At 40.4% G+C, this 20,759-nt stretch overlaps 1 protein-coding gene across 1 annotated transcript; it reads right to left on the bottom strand.

Annotated features, from left to right (window-relative positions):
• Positions 1-226: 226 nt before the first annotated feature.
• Positions 227-20,542, bottom strand: LOC309385046 (vomeronasal type-2 receptor 26-like; the record flags this gene model as incomplete). The annotated part of the gene is made up of 8 exons (XM_081939118.1): positions 227-1,131; positions 1,720-1,849; positions 2,353-2,571; positions 4,815-5,106; positions 8,092-8,198; positions 14,059-14,277; positions 19,213-19,498; positions 20,310-20,542. The coding sequence occupies 8 exons, from the start codon at positions 20,540-20,542 to the stop codon at positions 227-229; spliced, it is 2,391 nt and encodes a 796-aa protein (XP_081795244.1).
• Positions 20,543-20,759: the final 217 nt, after the last annotated feature.

The following is a 20,759-nucleotide window of genomic DNA, read 5'->3' on the forward strand; positions in this document are numbered from 1 at the left end:
ACTTGGTTTCCAATTGGACAAGGCCATCTCTCATTTCTTAGTATTAAGATCAAATTGAAAAATGTTCCAAATCAAAATAAAACCTCTCAATACCTGCAAAAATGTGGGTGGAGTACGGCATTTTAATGGTTTTAATGTTGTGGTTTTTAATGTTGTAATCCAGTTGGAATTACCTGTGTATAAATTAGATGGTAATGGAAGTATTTCTCATAAACAAATAATATAATCAAAGATCCTTGGGCCTCATTATATTCCCTTTACAATTGAGATCAGGCCTCAGTAGAATAATGTAGCATTTGGGGAAAAAGATGCAAGCCAAGAGACCAGCCCCAGAGGCCAAAATAGAGAAGATCTCCACAGCCACCATGGACTTCCCTTTGGTGCTCAGGTAGGTGGGCAGGAAGGTGATCCAAACACTGCAAAAGACCAGCATGCTAAAAGTAATGAACTTGGCTTCATTAAAGCTGTCAGGCAATTTCCTAGCTAGAAATGCCACTGTGAAACTGATGAAGGCCAGGAAACCCAGGTAAGCGAGGACAGTGTAAAACATCGAAACTGATCCTTCATTACATTCCAAGATGGCCTCTCCTACCAAGGAGTGGAAGTCCAAGTTAGGAAATGGGGGAGAAGTCGCCAACCAAGTGGCACAAAGAACTGCTTGGACCATGGGGCAGGCTATGACAATGGAGTTGGTCATTGGTTTTCCTAAGAGTTTCCTTGTCCTGTTCCCTGGCTTAGTGGCCATGAAGGCTAGAACCACCATGATAGTTTTTGCCAACACAGAGGAAACTGCAAGGGCAAAGAGAATGGAAAAGGCAGATTGTCGGAACAGACAGGTGAGCTTCCTGGGTTGACCAATGAAGAGGAAGGAGCAGAGGAAGCAGAGAAGGAGAGAGACCAGAAGGATGTAGCTCTGATCTCTGTTGTTGGCCTTGACAATTGGTGTATCATGATGTTTATGAAAAATCACCAGAATTGAAGATGTGGTCACACAGAGAAAAAGCGCTAGAGAAGCCAAAGTATATCCCAGGGTGTCCTGATAGGTAAGGAAGTGGATCTTCTTGGCAATGCATTGGTCCTGGTCCTTGTTGGGATATTGGTCTTCGGGGCAGGGTTCACAATGAGCAGCATCTGAAATCAAGACTCGTTGTGAATTTCATGGTGAAGTAACAAAGGCAAATCATCCCATCCATATTGACAATGCTGGGAATATGTTAGCGAGAAAAACGAATCTGTTCTCTGGCTCATTATCTCTACTTTCTGCTTCAAATCCAGTCATTCAATATTTTTTTTTGCAGGGAAGGATTAGCAGACATGGATAGATGGATCTCCTGTTTCTCCAACTAGCCTTTGAATATCCTGGGAGATTGATAGTTCTGAAAGAAGAACTATCCTTCATCCTCATTAGAAATTAAAGCTGGAATCATACATCCCATTCTTTCACAAAAAGATTGAGAGCTGGTTTTCCTGATGGGATGTACAAGTAGGAGTAGAGAGTCTAGTTGGGATCCCCCTTGAATTGTGCCCTCAAACTAACATGTATTAAATTTCTAAGAACAAGAAATGTGGCCTGTAGAGATAATAGTTTAGATTCATGAATAAGAGGATTTGCTGAAAAATATGAATATATTGAAGTAAATAAATTCTAACACAAATGATAATAAAATTAATCACTTTTTCCCACTGAATGGCTGGAAGGTCAACATTTGAATGCCCTACCTGTCTGATTAGAAATGGTTACTTCTGGACAAGAGTCACATTGGTAGCAGCAAACCTGCTCTCCCTCTGGAACTCTTCTCCTCTCTCCTGCCTGGCACCTCTTCATGCCACACCTGGCAAAGGGCACCTTCTAAAAAAAAGAGAAGAGAAATACAGTAGGTGGCCCAAGCATCGAATGTGCTTAATTTATCTACTTCTACATTTCTGTTTTCATCTTTAGAATGTCTTCAAAAGAAATGGTTTACCAGGGCCTACCAGAGTGATAGGCTCCAGGGGAGATTCAGGCCACTGGCCATCCTGACCCATGAATGGATGTGGAGATCATGAGACCTCAAAATGCAAAGTGATATGGAGCTTTTTTGAAAGAAAGAATTGTGAGTCTCCAACTGAATGGAAACTGTCCATGGGAATCATTCTTGCCTGCTTTAATGGCATCCTGGGTTTCAAGCAGGAGGTCTTCCCAATCTTACCCCATCTTGGATATTTCAGAAGTCAAATCTGAAATGTGTTAAACTCAAAAGAGGTTTTTCATCAAATCCCTGAATTAAACTGTTTCCCAATGAAAAGGGTGCTATGCATCCCCTGAAGTGAATGAATCCTTTGCTGAATTTACAATTTTTCCTTCCAGCTCACCTTTGTGGCCCAGATGATCACATCGGAGTTAATGGTGAAATCTTGTCCCGGGGAAGCCGTGGAATCCATTTGCCCAACTTTCATGGGGCCAAAAGATTGATTGGGGAGGAAAAGCCAGTTGAGAAGATCATAACCAGAAGAAACTAATCCACTTTCTGAGAAGGAGACTTCCTCTCCAGCACTGTTGTTGAACTGGATGTTCCTCAGATGAGAAAGAATCTGAAAGAAAAAGCACCGGATTACCATATTTTTGGAGTATAAGACACACCAAGGTTTTGAAGAGGCAAATTAAAAAAAAGTAGGTAGGTAGATAGAGGGATAGACAGGGAGAGAAAGAGAGAGAAATACAGTAGGTAAGTAGGGAAAGAGAGAAAGAGTAGTTAGGTAGGTAGGTAGATAAAGAGAGAGAGAGAGAGAGAGAGAGAGAGAGAGAGAGAGAGAGAGAGAGAGAGAGAGAGAGAGAGAGAGAAATATAGAGATAGAGAAATATAGTAGGTAGGTAGGTAGGGAGAGTGTGTAGGTAGGTAGGTAGGTAGGTAGGTAGGTAGGTAGGTAGGTAGGTAGGTAGGTAGGTAGAAGGATAGAGAGATGGAAATAGAAAGAGAGAGAGAAGGGAGGGAGAGAGAAAGAGAGTAGGTAGGATGGTAGGTAGAGGGAGAGAGAGAGAGAGAGAAATACAGTAGATAGGGAGGGAGAGAGAGAGTAGTTATGTAGGTTGGTAAGTAGGTAGGTAGATAAAAGAATAGAGAGAGAGATAAATAGAGAGAGATAGAGAAATACAGTAGGCAGGTAGGTATGGAGAGAGAGAGAGAGAGAGAGAGAGAGACTGACTCAGATTAGGACTGTGTTGGGCTCTTTTGCATATGCTGAGGTTGACAGAAGCTTTACCCAACAAACAAAGCAGTACAAGAAATGGCATCTTCTCAGGCAACCATTTACATCCTTCCAGGAACTTCTAGGAAGATCTTTGCTCTTAGGAGCAATCAGTTTGGTTTAATTCTCTTTTTCCTCCATCTGTCCCTTTTCAACAAAAACCTCTCACTTAATTCAAATGACAGTTTTCAATAATTGCTATCTTAGATACACTTTACATATAGATATTTAATCAGTCAAACAAGAAATGCATTGTTTTTACCTAGACAACTACCTGCCATTAATCTGATCTGTGGATCAAATAAAAAGACCGAGATTACCTGCCATGACTGAATATTTGAGATCCTCTTTCCAAGCCTCATCCTGGCTGGTTGTGCTCCAGATCCATATATTGTTTGTAATGCATGTGCCACAGCATAAATGGCATTGTAGATATTGTAACTCTCACTTTCCATCCTTGTTTCAAAAATGTAAGAAGGTAGATTTTGTAAATTCTCCTTTCCTGTACATTTTTTCTCCCCCTTTGGAATGATCCTGCCTGGTTTGTCCATCATGCAGCCAAACAACCTTTCCCAACATAGCAGGAGAAAGACGTCCCCTTGTGGCTTCATGGGGTCTAAAGACAGGAGGAAATGACTGAATCCTGAGACATCCCCTATGTGGTGCCTAAAATGCAAAGCCCCATGGAAGGGCTTTACTACTTTCAAGATGTCTTGATTGCTCATCACCCTAAGTTTCCAATGAGAAGTTAAGACCCAGACTCTTTGAAAAGTTGTCTTTCTCAAATGTTCATGGACACACATTGCTGCCTGTACATTTGTAACACTATTGGGGTCTCCAAATAGAACAATCACTTCAGTTTTAGACCATGTCTCCAAAATATGTAGTATTTTCAACATTGGAGTAGTAAGAAAATTTGATTTCAACTTATCAGTGAAGGCCAGGCAGATCTCCTTCTCCTTGAGCATTGGTGTCAGAGATGAGATGAAATGTTCTCCACTGTCACCTTCAGGGGCCACCAGCCCAACCCAGTTCCACTGGAAATACAGGAGCAGCTGGACTAAACGCACATACTGAGCAAATTCACTGGGATTAATCCAGAAGAAGGAAGGATAAACCATTCTGTCTCCCTGAGTGAAGTCAAAGCCAATGCCTAGCTGGAGAAAGTGAGATTCTTGATAGAGTAAATTTTAAGGGTCACTATCATGTAGATTATCGCGCCACCTATTTGGCTGGATCACTTTGAGTGCCAAGCTTAATTTTCTGACCTTCTTAGGAAGAACAATTAGATATTAGGAAGAAGAGGTTATGTATTTTGTCTAGTATTGATGTGTCAAAAGCCAAAGGAATGTCAAATTAATACAGAAAATATACTAACTACACTACTTTTATGAAAAATAGATTAGGAATGAATTCCTCTTGGCAAGTACCAGATTTCAAAATTATCTCATTATATATCACTTTTGGCTTCTATAAAAACACATCTTGACACAAACAATCTAAATCTATCCCCCCCCCAACACCTTTGTTTCCCACCTTTGGCTTCTCTGTGTGCTTTGTTGTTACTCTATCCAAAGAGCCCCTCTTACCTGTGGGACCTTGTAGATGCTGAAGATGGAGGCCATCTGCCTTGAGGAACTGGGGTTGAGATCTCCAACGACAGAGAGCAGAGGGTGCTTTCTTTCACATTTGTAACCTGGAACCATTCGGCCTCGAGTGGAAAGCAGGGAGATGCTATTTGAAGAAATCTCCATCTCAGTCTGAGCATTGCTATAGATGTGGAAGCCAAGGGTGATGTTGGGGAGGAGAACCAGATCCATGTTGACCTCTGTGACTGCAAACACCAAGGCCATGAACTGCTGGTAATTCTTGGGTACGACTCTACAGTAAGAAAATCGTTCAGAAATTGTAAGGAAAGCTTGTGTGTGCTGGTGGAGTTTGTCATGTCTTTTTTAGAATGTCCTTTGTAGCAGAAAGTCCCAAATTCCATTGGGATTGTTTCATTGTAAAGCCTTATCCTTGATTAATGACCTTGACAGAAAGGAGAAAATCCTGTTTCTCCATATCACAAATCATTTTATCTCCCTCCATCATCCCTCCCTTCTTCATCTTGCTTCAGTAATCCTCCCCAATTGCTTCTCTTCTGCCCTAATTAATTTGTTTCCCTCTTGAAGAAGCCTCTTCGGGTCTGGAAGCCATTGTTGAGCACAAGACTACAATAAGGGGTGACGGCATACTTTTCCTGAAGCCCTTTATTGATTAGCAATTCTGATTCCAAAGCAGGTGGATATTTTACAACTCCTCCACACTGTAAATGGATTGACCTCATCTTTGAGTTTTGCATCAGGAGTTACTGTCCAAATTAATATTGTAAGCCAACTTCTTCACTAGGCCAGCATAGTTTCTAAGGTGTTGTCCTTCCTCACTTTTTTGCTGGTGTATTAGCTTCCTGATCAAGAGTTCTGGAAACATTGAGAATTCTACCATATTTTATGAGTTTGGTTCTTTACTGAGAAAAGCACAAAGAAATGAACTATGCTAGGGCATTGCAAGCATCACTAGAACAAATATTTCTGAAAAGAGTCCTTGAACAAATCAAATAATTATTTACTATGTTTCCCCTTTAGGTTGAAACTTACAAAATATTATCCAGAAATAAAGATGGGTCTTTTTTAAAGGATTTGAAGTGTAATCTATGTATAGTTCCCAGGGGAAAATTCGCACCAATAATGAAATCACCAGGCCTGTAAAAGTCTCTCGCAGTGTGTCCAGTCTTTGTCAACACACACCCAGTTTGCATCCTCTTAGCAGATGTTGGAGGCAAGAGCCAGAAAAGCAGCAGCAGCAGGAGAGGCAGCCCAGTCATTCTTCTTACCTTTCCTCCTGGATCAAAAATCAAAAGGCTCTTTTGTGTGTGCAGAAGATGAATGGCAGGGAGCCCTTGAAATCTCAGCAGAGCTTTAGCAAAAGAGAGATAGTATGTGCCCACCTGGATGGCCCCAAGGCAAATTCCTCTCACCTGGGTTTGGTTTATGATCAAAGAGGATACTAATGGCAGACAAGTCTCACCCAACCCTGAAGTTGGCTCTGCACAACACAAGGCAAGGTGACATGTCCTACCTCTACTGGGAGAACTCTGAGCATATTGCAAGTTTTATCTCCGAATAAGTTTATGGGTAGAAATCCATAGGGATATGTTTAAAATTACGGTTCTTCTGATAATTGCAAGGAAAAGCAATTTTCCTATTTACTGAGCAATACACCAGATAGAGAAAAATGAGTTTGTGTCTCTTATGATTATTCCACGGATGAGATGCACTTGATAATCAAGGTGAAGTTGGGTATTTCAGTTATGTGAAACTGAACATGTACACACAAGGTGAAGTTTGGCCTCTTCCATAGTTTCTTTGGATAGTGTAAGTTTTCATGGGACACGGTGACACTTGACAATCGGTTGTGCCATAGTAAATCTGGGCAATCATTCCAACGCTTGGATGTAATAAGTGGTTTACAGATACCAACATGGTGGGTGATGAAATTAGACACTAACTCTTCCCATAGAACTTAAAAGTTGGCACAAGAATCTCTCACTGTATTAGGCAAATTTAAACTCTATAGGAGAGCTTCCAAAATGAGTTGGAATCATAAAAGTTTGTCTCCTGTGTTTGTCTTGGGAAGCAGGTCTTCAGAATTGTGAACTGATGTGGGAAAGACACCATCACCAAATGACAAACCTCTCGATTGGCTGAGGTAATAGGAATGTGTACATGATGTTATGTGGTTCTACCCGTTCTCTGTAGCTCTTTCCGTTCAGTGTTAGTTGGAGGAGAGGCACTGACCCAAACCTCTGATTCTCAAGGTATCTCAGTGAGGACTTCTCATTTCAAGGTCAAGTGTCATCCTTACCCTCACATTATTCAACTATACAATAATTGGTTGACCAAGCAATGCTGTCAATCAATGCTGTCCTAGCATCTGAAGCCTATTGAATGGGGAGGAACAGTCACCATTTTAATCATTGGACCTTGGTGGGAACGCATACTTATAAATGAAACTTGAATGTGATGTGGGGGCCTGGACTGAATTATGCTCACACATCTGATAGAGGATCACCAGTAGATGACATAGCACAAAAGTTGATCAGAATACTGCACATGCTATTGCTGTTACTTGTTCATTCAACAATCCACATTGATGAGGGACAATAGCTGAATATCATGGGTAGAGGATTTAAACTCTTTCATTTCAAGAAAATTGAATAGTAGAGATTTCTACACAACCACAGGACTCTATGCTTATTTCAGGGCTCCCTCTGTCCATTTCCTAGGAAGGAAAAATTCTTCGCGCCATGGATTTAGAGTAAAGTACTTTTACTAGGAATAAAACTGAAAGCAAGCTCTGAGGCAAAGCATGGGAAAACAGCAACATGAAACAAACTGTACAGCCAAATCCCCCTTGTGGCACTGGTGGAATTCAGCAGGTTCTGACAGGTTCTGGAAAACTGGTAGCACAAATTTTGACTAGTTCAGAGAACTGGCAAATACCACCTCTGGCTGTCCCTAGAGTGGGGTGGGAATGGAGATTTTGCAATATCCTTCCCCTGCTGTGCCCACTAAGCCACGCCCACAGAACCAGTAGTACAAAAATTTGAATTTCACCACTGCCTAGGCAACCCAAGGCTATCATATACCAGAGCCAGCAAGAATGGCCTTGAAGAACAACATCCAGGCCGTAGTTATAAACCTGCAATTAAAAATTCCTCCCTGATCCCTTCCCTCTTTTCTACGGCAGCTAGCAGCAGGCTAGCTGACATTCCCCACCCCCCGCTAGCCATACAGAGGAAATCTATACAAAAACATACAGTACATCACATGAAGAACAGTGAGGGTTCTTCGGGGTTTGTAGGGGTATTTTCTTTGAAAAATCGGGAGGTCTTTAGGTGCCCGGACATATTTAGCATCCACCCATACAGACTGGGCAGGGGGAGAATGTTTCCAGGCAATGAGGTATTGGACTTTCCCTCTATGTTTCCTGGAATCTAAAATACCTTTAACTTCAAAATGCTGCTCCCTTTCAATCAGTGGGTATAGGAGGCGCATCATGTGCAGGGTGAAGGGATGACACAGTTTCCAATTTCAATAAACTGGTGAAACACGGGGTCACGGAAGGAAAATAAGAGGGTGTGGGCAGGAGGCTGCCCATGTTAGTAGTGAAGTTAGCTTCTTCGCATGAATGAGGTCATAATCAGGGGCTCTGCAGCATAGTAAGAAGCAACATGTAGTCTTTAAGGACAGATCACAGATGATAGTCTCTGGAAGAACAAGCTCCTGTGTAATTTGAATCTTTTTTAGATTTAGGGACTTTTTCTCTATGGATTTCATGATCTGACCGATAAACATGATAGACTCTTGTTGTGGTAATGGCGTCTGGGAAGGATGCATTCAACCACATCTCACACACAAATATAATGTCGAATGCAACCGTGTTTAGTAAGAGGAGGAATTTGTGCATTTTATTTGTGAGGCTTCTTGCATTAAGTAGTTTACGTTTAAGGTCTGGAGTAGTGGGTCTGGAGGAAGAAAGGGGCACACACACACACACACACACACACACTAGTTTCAGCACTCAATGCTGAAAAGGTTAGCCTTCACTGGACTATCACATACCAGAGCCAACAAGAATGGCCTAGAATCAGGGCCATAGTTGCAAACATGCAATGAAAAATCCCCCCTGATCCTTCCCCCCTTTTCTATGGCAGCTAGTAGCAGGCTAGCTGACAGGATATATACTCCAAACCCCTGAGAGTGAACCTAATGCTTTAAAACACTAACATGTTAAAAATTTCAATTAAAAGGAACAATATAATACAATACAATAGCAGAGTTGGAAGGGACCTTGGAGGTCTTCTAGTCCAACCCCCTGCCTAGGCAGGAAACCCTATACCGTTTCAGACAAATGTCTATCCAAGGTCTTCTTAAAGACTTCCAGTGTTTGGGGCATTCACAACTTCGGGAGGCAAGCTGTTCCACAAAATGAGAATATGTCCTCATTGAAATTATAAACATCTTTAACATCAGGCTTTATTTCCATAAAAGTCACTGAAACTTAGTGGGGATAACTGAGAGACATGGAAAACAAAAGGCTGGGTAACTGTTGCGGACAAGAGGTATATTGTGACTAGACAGAACATTTGATGGATAATTATAAAATGGAGAAAATCTTCCCTCATTTCACGATATTTTAGAAATGTTCTAAATATACACAAAAATATAAATGTGGCCTATGCGGCCCTGCATTAGTTTGAGATGTTTGTTTCTTAGAATATTTTCCCTACAATTAAGATGGGGCCGGAATAGGATAATATAGCATTTGGGAAAAAAGATGTAAGCCAAGAGACCAGCCCCAGAGGCTAAGATGGAGAAGATCTCCACGGCCACCATGGACTTCCCTTTGGTGCTCAGGTAGGTGGGGAGAAAGGTGATCCAAACACTGCAAAAGACCAGCATGCTAAAAGTAATGAATGTGGCTTCATTAATTTCAATTTCAATTTCAATTTATTTGATTTGTTAGCCGCTCCCTCTCCACAAGGGACTCGGGGCGGCGTTAAAGCTGTCAGGCAATTTCCTAGCCAAAAAATGCTTTAAAAATGGGGGGGGGGGAGGTCCGACAATAATTGCAAGGAAGAATAACATCCTACCCACTTAGCAATAGCATCTCTTCATACAACCAGAAGGAGAAAAACATGTTTGTTTCCTTTGTTGTTCACCAAAACAGAAGTTGGAGTTGGGGATCAGGGTGTAGTTAGTGTTCAGCCTACCTGAAAATGATCACCTGCACCCAAGATGGAGTCTTTACCATAGATTGTTCAACTAGAGGCAGGGGCAAGGTTCTAGTGATCAGTCGTAGCATCTAAGAGTGAGCAATAGTATAGGTGTTTGTGTGGAAGAACTGGTTCTGTCTAGCATGCAATGCTCAATGAAACACAAACTGAGATGGAGATTTTAAAAAGTTTTATTCTGCATGGGAGAAAAGACATAGAGGGATCATTCCCATTGGGCCTGTGCAAAGGGGTTCCTTCAACAGTACAGTGTTTATACATACTTCTCTGGAAGCCATCTTTTTGAGATCAACCTATGACTTTATCATTGTTTATTGATAATGCTTAGCTTGCATCTGCTTTGTCTAGCAGCAGTCAGCACATTTGCCTCTAAATTCCAGGAACAATTTGTACACTGTGCCATAATTACCTGTGTTTCCCCAAAAGTAAAACACGGTCTTGTATTAATTTTTTTCTCCAAAAGATGTATTAGGGCTTATTTTCTGATTAGGTCTTATTTTCAGAGAAATACAGTGCTAAATGCATCCATCTGGCTGAGGATCTTAACTGGGACTTATTTTGGGGGTAGGGCTTTTATTACAGGCATCCTGAAAAATCATGTTAAGGCTTATTTTCTGGTTGGGTCTTATTTGGGGGGAAACACAGTAATATAATGCCCCTAAAGTTCCTCTTTGGAGAGAGAGGACGGACCTGAGTGAAAACACTGTTGTATATAAATAGTAGTAGTAGTAGTAGTAGTAATAGTGGTGTAGTAGTAGTGATGGTGTAGCAATTATATACAAGTAATAGACATATTTTAACATAGAAATAATAGTAATATATATTATTCAATAGTGATAGAAATGTAAGAAAACATATTGACAATGTCTAAAGCATTTCCATGACTACTATCAACTTGAGAAGGGGGGAGGGGAATGCCATGCATACTTTTGGCCAGAGTAAAAAGTCTCATATTTCTGTAACTGGGATGTGAATGCACATGTCCAGAACCCTGCCGTAACATCCTGTTGGAGAATGTGATTGATGACTTCAGGCAGAGGGTAGGGGACACAGGGGTAAATTTCAGATGCCATTAAGTCGGATTTAGTTTCGGCTCCACAGAAGTATGTGCCAAGATGTTAGTCCTAATAAATGAATGTTTTGTTTTAACTTTGTCTCGAGGCTGGTAAATTAATTAGGTCAGCTCTTGGAAACTTCACACATACATAGAAAGAACTCACAGACTTAATCTTTCACTCTTGTATCTTAGATATTTTTTATCAAAATGAAACATCTCCCAACTCTTATACGAATTTATAAACGTCCACCAGTCCAGGGTCCAGTACTTTTGCTGATCACTTGAGTCCAGGACAATCTAATCAAATACAACTTAAAAGAGAGCTCATAACAAGCTCTACTGATGTTCTATCATAGGAAATAGTGTTTTATATTTAAATATTTTTATATACACTATTATATTTTACTGCAGACTTAATTTCTACACTACTTGAAGATATTCACAATTTACAATTACATTGACTCTTTTTTTAAAAATTAGCAATCAGTCCTTTTGTGATTAAAGTGGGAAACTTCCCTGCTGTAAATTGATGGGTTACGGGTTTTCTTTAATATCATGGATTTATTATATGATGGATTTTTACAAAATATTTTTTCAGCTGACCAGAGTCACCTGCATGTGAGTTGGGTGGCTAGACAAATTTGTTTAATTAATCAATATTCACATCTTTGATATCGATGTATATTACTCATATGATCATTGGGATCTTACTAGGGACAAGTGCAAAAATGCTCCAACAGAAGTAAAAATTTCCAATCCCAGGACAAATCAGAGATTCTTGTGCCTCATTATATTCTCTCTACAATTCAGATTGGGCCTCAGTAGGATAATGTAGCATTTGGGGAAAAAGATGCAAGCCAAGAGACCAGCCCCAGAGACCAAAATGGAGAAGATCTCCACAGCCACCATGGACTTTCCTTTGGTGCTTAGGTAGGTGGGGAGGAAGGTGATCCAAACACTGCAAAAGACCAGCATGCTAAATGTAATGAACTTGGCTTCATTAAAGCTATCAGGCAATTTCCTGGCCAGAAAGGCCACAGTGAAACTGATGAGGGCCAGGAAACCCAGATAGGCAAGAACAGCATAAAACATTGAAGCTGAACCTTCCTGACATTCCAAAATGATCTCTCCAGTCAAGGCTTGGAAGTCCAAGTTGGGGAAAGGAGGGGAGGTTACCAGCCAGGTAGCACAAAGAACTGCTTGAACCAGGGGACAGGAAGCAACAATGGAGTTGGCCAGGGGTTTTCCTAAGAATTTTCTTGCCCTGTTCCCTGGCTTGGTAGCCATGAAGGCTAGAACCACCATGACAGTTTTCGCCAACACAGAGGAAACCGCAAGGGAAAATAGAATGGCAAAGGCAGTTTGTCGGAAGAGACAGGTGAAGTTCCCAGGTCGTCCAATGAAAAGAAAGGAACAAAGGAAGCAGAGCAGGAGGGAGACCAGGAGGATGTAGGTGAGATCTCGGTTGTTGGCCTTGACAATCGGTGTATTGTGATGCTTAAGAAAAATTGCCAGAACTGCCAATGTGATCATGGAGAGAGAAAGTGTGAGAGAACATAAAGCATATCCCAGAGGGTCTTGATAGGCAAGGAAATGGAGCTTCTTGGCAATGCATTGGTCCTTGTCCATGTTGGGATATTGGTCTTCTGGGCAGGGATCACAGCTTGCAGAATCTGAAATCAAGAGTACTTTGCAATATTATGGAATATCAAAAAGAACAAATCATTCTTCAATATTGATTATTTTGGGAATACGTTAGTTTGAGACAAGGATGTTTCCACCTTTTTGGAATCAAGTTCTCTGTATTTTGCATCAACTCAGATATTTATTCATTTATTGCAGAGAAGGGCAGGAAGACTGAGTTAGATAGATCTCCCTCTTCCCCAACAGGTCTGTCGAGCTCTTGGGAGACTGATAGCCCTGATGGAAAAAACACCCTAAATAATGAAAATCAAAGGTTCAACCTCACATCCCACTGCTTCATGAAAAGTTTAGTATCTGGTTTTCCTGGATGTAGTTAGATGTAAGAGTAGGACTAGAAAATCTAGTAGGGAACTCATGAATTGTGTCCTGAAACTACCCTGCATTAAATTGCTGAGGAGCAGGAAAGGTGGCTTGACGATGGGAAAAGGCCAATTTAGATCCCTGAACAGAGGTTCTGTTGAAAAGCATGAATGTGTTGAAGAATGTTAATCTACTCAAAATGACCAAAATATGATATTTCTTTCTACTGAATGGCTTCCTCGATCCTGGAAGGTCTACAAAGAAAGTTTGCTCTACCTGTCTGATTAGAGATGGTCCCTTCTGGACAAGGGGCACATTGGTAGCAGCAAACCAGCTCTCCCTCTGGAACTCTTCTCCTCTCTCCTGGATGGCACCTCTTCATGCCACACCTAGCAAAGGGCACCTTCTAAAAAAGAAAAAAAAGAAATACTGTAGATGCCTTCATTAATACTTCACTTATTCATTCCTTTATATTTTTCTTTCCATCATTAGAATATCTTCAAAGGCAATGGTTAATCCAAGTGTAGCACAAACTAGGAAAAGCTCCCGGGGGATTAAGTCTAGTGCCATTCTTAACCACCAATGGATTCTGGAGATTGGAACTAGGGCTTGGCATGCAAAAGAAGGGTTGTGAATTGAGCTATAGCTTTTCTGAAGGAATCAATGATGGAGATCCAACTGAAGGGGAATGGTCCATGGAAACCACTCTTGGCTCATCCATCTGCATCCTGGGTTTCAAGCAGAATTTCCTCCTGATCTCCACCCTTTTTGATATGTCACAAATCATACCTCAAGTATGTTACAACCAAAATAGCTTTTCCATCAAATGGTTGCCAAATTTTTGATTCCGTAACCCATTCTCCAAAAGGGAGATGTTTTGAATCCCCAGAAGAGAATGACTGTTTTGCTGTATTTATTTTACCTTCCAGCTCACCTTTTTTGCCCAGACAATTGCATCCGAGTTAATGGTGAAATATTGTCCTGCAGGAGCCCTGGGATCTATTCGTCCAACTTTCACAGGGAAAAAAGATTCATTGGGGAAGAGAACCCAGTTGAAAAGATCATAACGAGAAGAACCCAGCCCATTTTCTGAGAAGTAGATTTCATCCCCAGCACTGTTGTTGAACTGAATGTTCCTCAAATAGGGAAGAAGCTGAATGAAAAGAAACTTTCAGAAATTGCTAATACTTTCCACACCTCTAAGAATTTGTTTTCCTTACAGTGCCTGCCCTGATTTGTGACTTCAGTGGTCATAGAGGTCCATTCTTTATGATTAGATGCAGAAAAAGAGACAATTTCATGATCTTTAGACCACATTTATTTGTATTAATTTATTCATGTCCATGTTTATATTTATACCTGCTATCTTGTACACATTTGACAAACTAACAAGTACAAATACATTGAGTCCTGTTCTGTGTGCTAAATTGACCAAGGCTGGTTTCACACAACAAGCAGTTCAGTGCAACAAATGGCAAACAAAACACGTGGGATGGGATCACACAGCATGCTAAGCCACAGTAACATAAATCAGGGTTTCAATCAATTCAGTCAAGTGTCTTTCTACAACTGGATTCAGGCTACAACACGAAGGAAATGGAGGTGGTTCTGCAAATATGTCTACTAGGACTTCAGTTGACCTGCTGAAGCATCTGGCAAAATTGTCATCTTGCTCTGGATCACTCTATGCAATGGCCACTCCATGAAAGTCACACAACCTTTGAATACTTCTGAAAACTTTTAGAAAGGTCATACATCCATGAATCTTAGCTACAATTAGTTTCTTTTATTTCTCCTTCCCCCTTCTACCCCTATTGAATCAAACACTATACTTAATCTGTGTTATTGTTGTTTTTAAAAATAGTTCTGCTTTAATCTTCTTTGAGATGCAGTGATAAAATGCCATACTGGTATTTAATCAGTAATTCAAGAGATACTTTTCCCTGAAAATACTTAGGGAAGAGAATAAATAAGAAACTATGGTCCACAGACCAAACAATCAACCTAGGCAGGTATGTTGTCTCCCTGGAGTAAAAATAAAGATACCACTGAGAACCTTGCTAAAATAATCAACCCCATGAACTACTACACAATTCTTCTCCTTCTTCTACATGCAGGGCACCAATAATACAACAATGAATCTAAAAACAATAATAGCTAGGGAAGCAAGTTAAGGAATCAGGAACACAAGTGGTGTTTTCATCTATACTTCCAACAAAAGACCAACATCCAATGAGGGAGCTAAGGTTTTTAGAAAGGATTAAAAACTTAAAACTGGTGTCATCAAGAAAATGGTTTCAGATACCATGGTCTGCATTACCTACATGAAAGGCTCCTGACAAGGGATGGACTGCACCTTATAAGAACTGGAAATAATATATCTGGAAAATGAGTGGTTCATTTTATCACAAGTGCTTTATACTAAAATTGAATGGGGAGTAGAGTGATTTTCACGACCTTTATAACTTAATTCCAAGCAAAACCCACTAGATATCCAATCATATAATGATGTAGGGAGTAAAGAGAAGAAAGAAAGAAAGAAAGAAAGAAAGAAAGAAAGAAAGAAAGAAAGAAAGAAAGAAAGAAAAAAAGAAAAGAAAAGAAAAACAGGGTGAACTTGAAATACTAGTACACAAGGTATACTTGGTGGGATGAAACTCATGACTGGAATATAGTGATGGAAGGATACAAACTATTCAAAAGAAACAGACCTAACAAAAGGAGAGTTGGAACTGCATTATACATATCTTAGAGATCACTTTCTCTGTTTCATCACAACCAAGGATGAAATCCTCCTAGAATGCTTATGGGTCAACATAAAAAAAAAAAGAATGACATTGTCATAGGCATATACTACAGGCCACCAAACACAACATTATCAAATCAATGTTTTAGACTTAAAAAGAGCTGATTTTAACAAACTCAAAGAGAGCATAGGAAGTATCCCATGGATGAAAGCCTTAAAGAGCAAATCAACTCACGAAGCCTGGGAAACTCTGAAAATTTCAGTTATAAATGCCCAATCTAGTTCAATACTACTAAAAAAGAAAACCAAGAAAAATCTAGCATGGTTGCACAAAGAACTCTCAGACTAACTGAAGTACAAAAAGGACAAATACAAAAAAAATGTAAAGAGGGAGACATAATTAAAGCAGAATACCCGAAATAGCTTGAACCAGCAAAGATGAAGTTAGGAAAGGTAAGGCTTTGAAAAAAGTATGACTTGCAACAAATGTCAAAAAAAGTATTTAAAAAGTTTATTTTATCACATAAAAAATAAGAAAAAAATTAAAGAAACAATTGGTCCACTAAAGGGAGAAGATGGCAAAGGGGTAACGAGCACAGGGAGAAAAAGAAGCATCCTCTTTACCAAAATATATATAATAATGTAACCTGACAGATGCTGTACGCTACTCACCTTACCAAAAACAGAACCATAAAGACAGATTAGGAATGCAAATTAAACTATGCAAAATAAGGTAACAGAACACCTGTCAGCTCTAAATTACATCCCAGAGTTCTGAAGGAACTGGCAGACATGACTTCAGAACTGTTGAAACTCATCTTTCAAGGTTCTTTGATCACCAGGGGGTGATCTCTCAGTCCTCGCTACCTGAGGATTGGAAAAGACTGATGAGGTCCCCATTTTTAGAAAAGCAGAGGGTCCCCCCCAACAGAACCTGGAAATTACAGACCAATCAGCCTGACATCAATACCTGAGAAGATCTTGGAAAAGATAATCAAGCAAGAAATCTGCGAACACCTAGAATGGACAAGGTTATAACCAGAAGCCAACATGGGTTTATAACAAAGAGATCATGGTGAACAAATTCTATTGCATTCTTTGACAAAGTGTTCAACTTAGTAGGTCAGCTAAATGCTGTAGATGTAGCATACTTTGATTTCAATAAAGCATTTGATAAATCAGAGCAAAGCCTATTTCTTGGAAAGCTAGCAATATGTGAGATAGACAGCACAACCACCAGGTAAGTTTTTATTGGCTGAGAAATCGTGTTCAACAAGTACTCCTCCACAGAACTACATCTACAGGGAGGGAACAACGTTGTGTGGCAGCAGCCAAAAAAAAAGTCAACTGAATCCTAGCCTGTATTAAAAGATGGATAGAATAAAAAACACTTGAAGTTCTAATACCACTTTACAAAACCTTAGTAAGGCTACATTTGGAATACTGCATCCAGTTCTGGTCATCACAATATTAAGAAGACTATAGAAAGATTGCAGAGAAGAGCAACAAAAATGATTAGGGGACTGGAGGCTAAGACATAAAAAGAATGGTTACAGGAATTTGGTATGTCTAGTCTAATGAAAAGCAGAACTATGGGTGACAAGATAGCAATGTTCCCATACTTGAAAGGTTCCTATAAAGATGAAGGGATCCAATTATTTTCCAAAGCTCCAAAAGGCAAGACAAGAAACAATGGTTGGAAATTAACCAAGGAGAGAAGGAACCTGGAAGTGAGGAGAATTTTCCTAACAGTGGGAGCAATCAACCAATGGAATGGCTTGCCTTCAGAAATTGTGAGTGTTCCATCACTGGAGACTTTCAAAAAGAGACTGGACAACCATTTGTCTGAAATGATATGGGGTCTCCTGGTTGAGCAAGAAGTTGGGTTAGAAGTCCTTCGAGGTCCCTTCCAACTATATTATTCTATGTTCTACACATGGGGAACTTCCTCTCTATGTTGGCTTTAAGGAACTGTGTACTAGATTAAAAAACAGAGATTACCTGCCATGAGTGGACATCTAAGATCCTCTTTCCAAGTCTCATCATATGTGGTCGTGCTCCTGATCCAGCATTTGTATGGAATGCATGTACCACAGCATAAATAGCATTGTAGATATTGTAACTTTCACCTGTCATGCTTGTTTCAAACAGGTAAGCTGGCAGACTCTGTAAATTCTCCTTTCCTGTACATGGTTTTTCATCCTTTCCAAGGATCTCTCCAGGTTTGAGAATCCTACAGGCAAAATTCATTCCCCACCATAGAGGGAGAAAGAAATTCCCTCGTGGGTTCAGAGGGTCTAAAGACAAGAGAAAATGGCTGAATTCTGGGACTTCTCTGGTGTGGTCCCTAAAATGCAAAGCCCCATGGTAGTGCTTTATAACAAGCAATATATATTCAGAGTTCATCACATTAAGTTTCCAATTGGATGTAAAGATCCAAACTTTCAGTAATGATGCAATTCTCTGTTTTTCATAAGCAAACAAAGCTAACTGTACATATGTAAAACTACTGTAGTCTCCAAAAAATATAATCACTTCACCTTTAGACAAAGTGTTGAAAATATGATATAAATTTGTATCTTCATCAGTGTAAAAATCAAATTTCATTATTTCAGTGAAGGCCAGACAGATCTCCTTCTCCTTGAGCACTGGCATCAGAGAAGAGACGAAATGTTCCCCACCATCATCTTTGTTGGCCACCAGCCCGACCCAGTTCCACTGGAAATATAGGAGCAGCTGGACTAGACCCTCATACTGAGCAGATTCCTTGGGATTAATCCGGAAGAAGGAAGGATAAACTCTTCTCTCTCCTTGAGTGAACTCAAAGCCAACACCAAGCTAGAGAAAGTGAGAATCTTCTTTCAAAAATAAAGTTAAGTTTTAGGATGACTTTAGCGTTCCCCATTGTGTAGTTAATGCCCCACCAGTCAGGCTGTCTCACAAGCTTCATCCTCCTCCCTTCTTAGGAAGAGTCACAAGTTACCTGTTTTGCCTGGTTGTCATAGATCAGACGTCAACGAAACCAAACATCTACCTGATATAGAGAATAAACTAGACTCAAAGGTGCAGAAAGATGATAAACTTTTATAAAAGTCAGGAAGTAATAAAGGCTCTTGGCAAATACAGATTTTAAAAATTACGTCAGTATCTTTTTGCAATTATATAAAATGTATCTTGATATACAACATAGAAAAATCAATTCAACTTTAGGATGGATTTCCTAAGTCATACACATACCCCTGGTGTATGCCTCCACCCCAACATCTTTGCTTACATCCTTGTCTTCAGTGTGTGCTTCTGCTGTTTGTGTACTCCCTACTGTATCTAGTGGAGTCCCCTTACCTGTGGGACTTTGGAGATGCTGAAGATGGAGGCCATCTGCCTTGAGAATTTAGAGTTGTGACCTCCAATGACAGAGAGCAGAGGTCTGTCACATTTGTAACCTGGGACCATTTGATTCCATGAGGAGAGCAGGGAGAGGCTGTATAAGAAAATCTTCTTCTCCATCTTCTGATTGTCATAGAGGTGGAAGCCACGTGTGATGTTGGGGAGGAGAACTAGATCCTTGTTCACCTCCATGACAGTAAACATGAAGGCCAGGAACTGATGGTAGTTTTTCTGTAGGGGTCTTCAGTGAGAAAAAGAGTGGAGAACATTATAAGAAAGATCTTGCGTGCTTGTGGAGTTGGCCTTGCCTTTTTGTGTGTGTTAAGTCACAAGTTCCATTGGGCTGCTTTGGCTTTTTAAAGGATGTTCCTTGGTTGTATTTGGATGGATTTCTGAGAAAGGAGAAAAGCCAGGCTGTCCATTTCCCACATCATTTTATACCCCTTATTCTCCCTCCTTCCTTCACTTTCCTCCCATGGCTGAAATCCTCCTCAATTGCTCCCCTTCCACCCTCATCACTTTGCTTTCCCCTTGGAGCAGCTCCTTCAGGTCTGAGCAAAAGACTCCAGAGAGGGTCCCAGTTCTGATTTACTCAGGGCCATTACTCATCAGCTCTGCTGATTCCAAAACTGAGGGATTTTGGGGGGGCAGTATCCACACTGGAGAAAGATTGACAAATTCTTTGAGTGTTTTTTTTCCCTGTGACTTTATGTCCAATCAATATCATGTCAACTTCTTCACTAAGTCCAGCACAGTTTGCATGGGGCTTCCCCTCCCTACTTTTTAATGGTTGATAATCATCCTGATGAAAACATCTGGAAAGACAGTCCTTCCCCTGCATACAATTTGTGTGTAAACTGTTGTTGTTCTCGGTCCTCAGGAACCGTTCTGGAAAGACAGGGAATTCTAGACCATTTCTTGAATTTTCCTCTTTATTAAGAAAAGGACAAAGATCTGAAGATCCCTAGAATGAGTATTTGTTTTTTTTTAAAGCCCTGAATTGAAAGGAAGAAAACAATCACCTACATTTTTCTCCTCCAAGTGAAACTTACGTGACGACATTCATAAGCTCCAATGGGACCCTTTGGAAATCTGGTGATTTGGACTCCACAGAAGTTGACAGGGGAAAATTCCCTCCAATGATCAGATCACCAGGCCTGTAAAATTCCCATTGATATTGATCCTCTACATGTTTTGGGAACTCACATACGGTTTGAATCTTCTTAGCAGTAACTGGGGGCAGGAGCCAGAAGAGCAGCAGCAGGAGGAGAGGCAGCCCAGCCATTCTTCTCACCTTCTCTCCTAGATGAGAAGTCAAGGTTTGTGCAGAAGCTGAATTGCAGGGAGTATTTGAAATACCATCCGAGCTTTAGCACAACAGGCAGCTTCTGTGCCTTCTGGATGGCCTCAGGGCAAATTTATCTGATGTCTCTTTGCATTTTGACAGGAACTGTCATTCCTGACAGTGGAACAGCTTGCCTCCAGAAGTTGTGAATGCCCCA

Source organism: Natrix helvetica (genome assembly GCF_964273705.1).
Source record: "Natrix helvetica genome assembly, chromosome: 1".
Lineage (NCBI taxonomy): Eukaryota > Metazoa > Chordata > Lepidosauria > Squamata > Natricidae > Natrix > Natrix helvetica.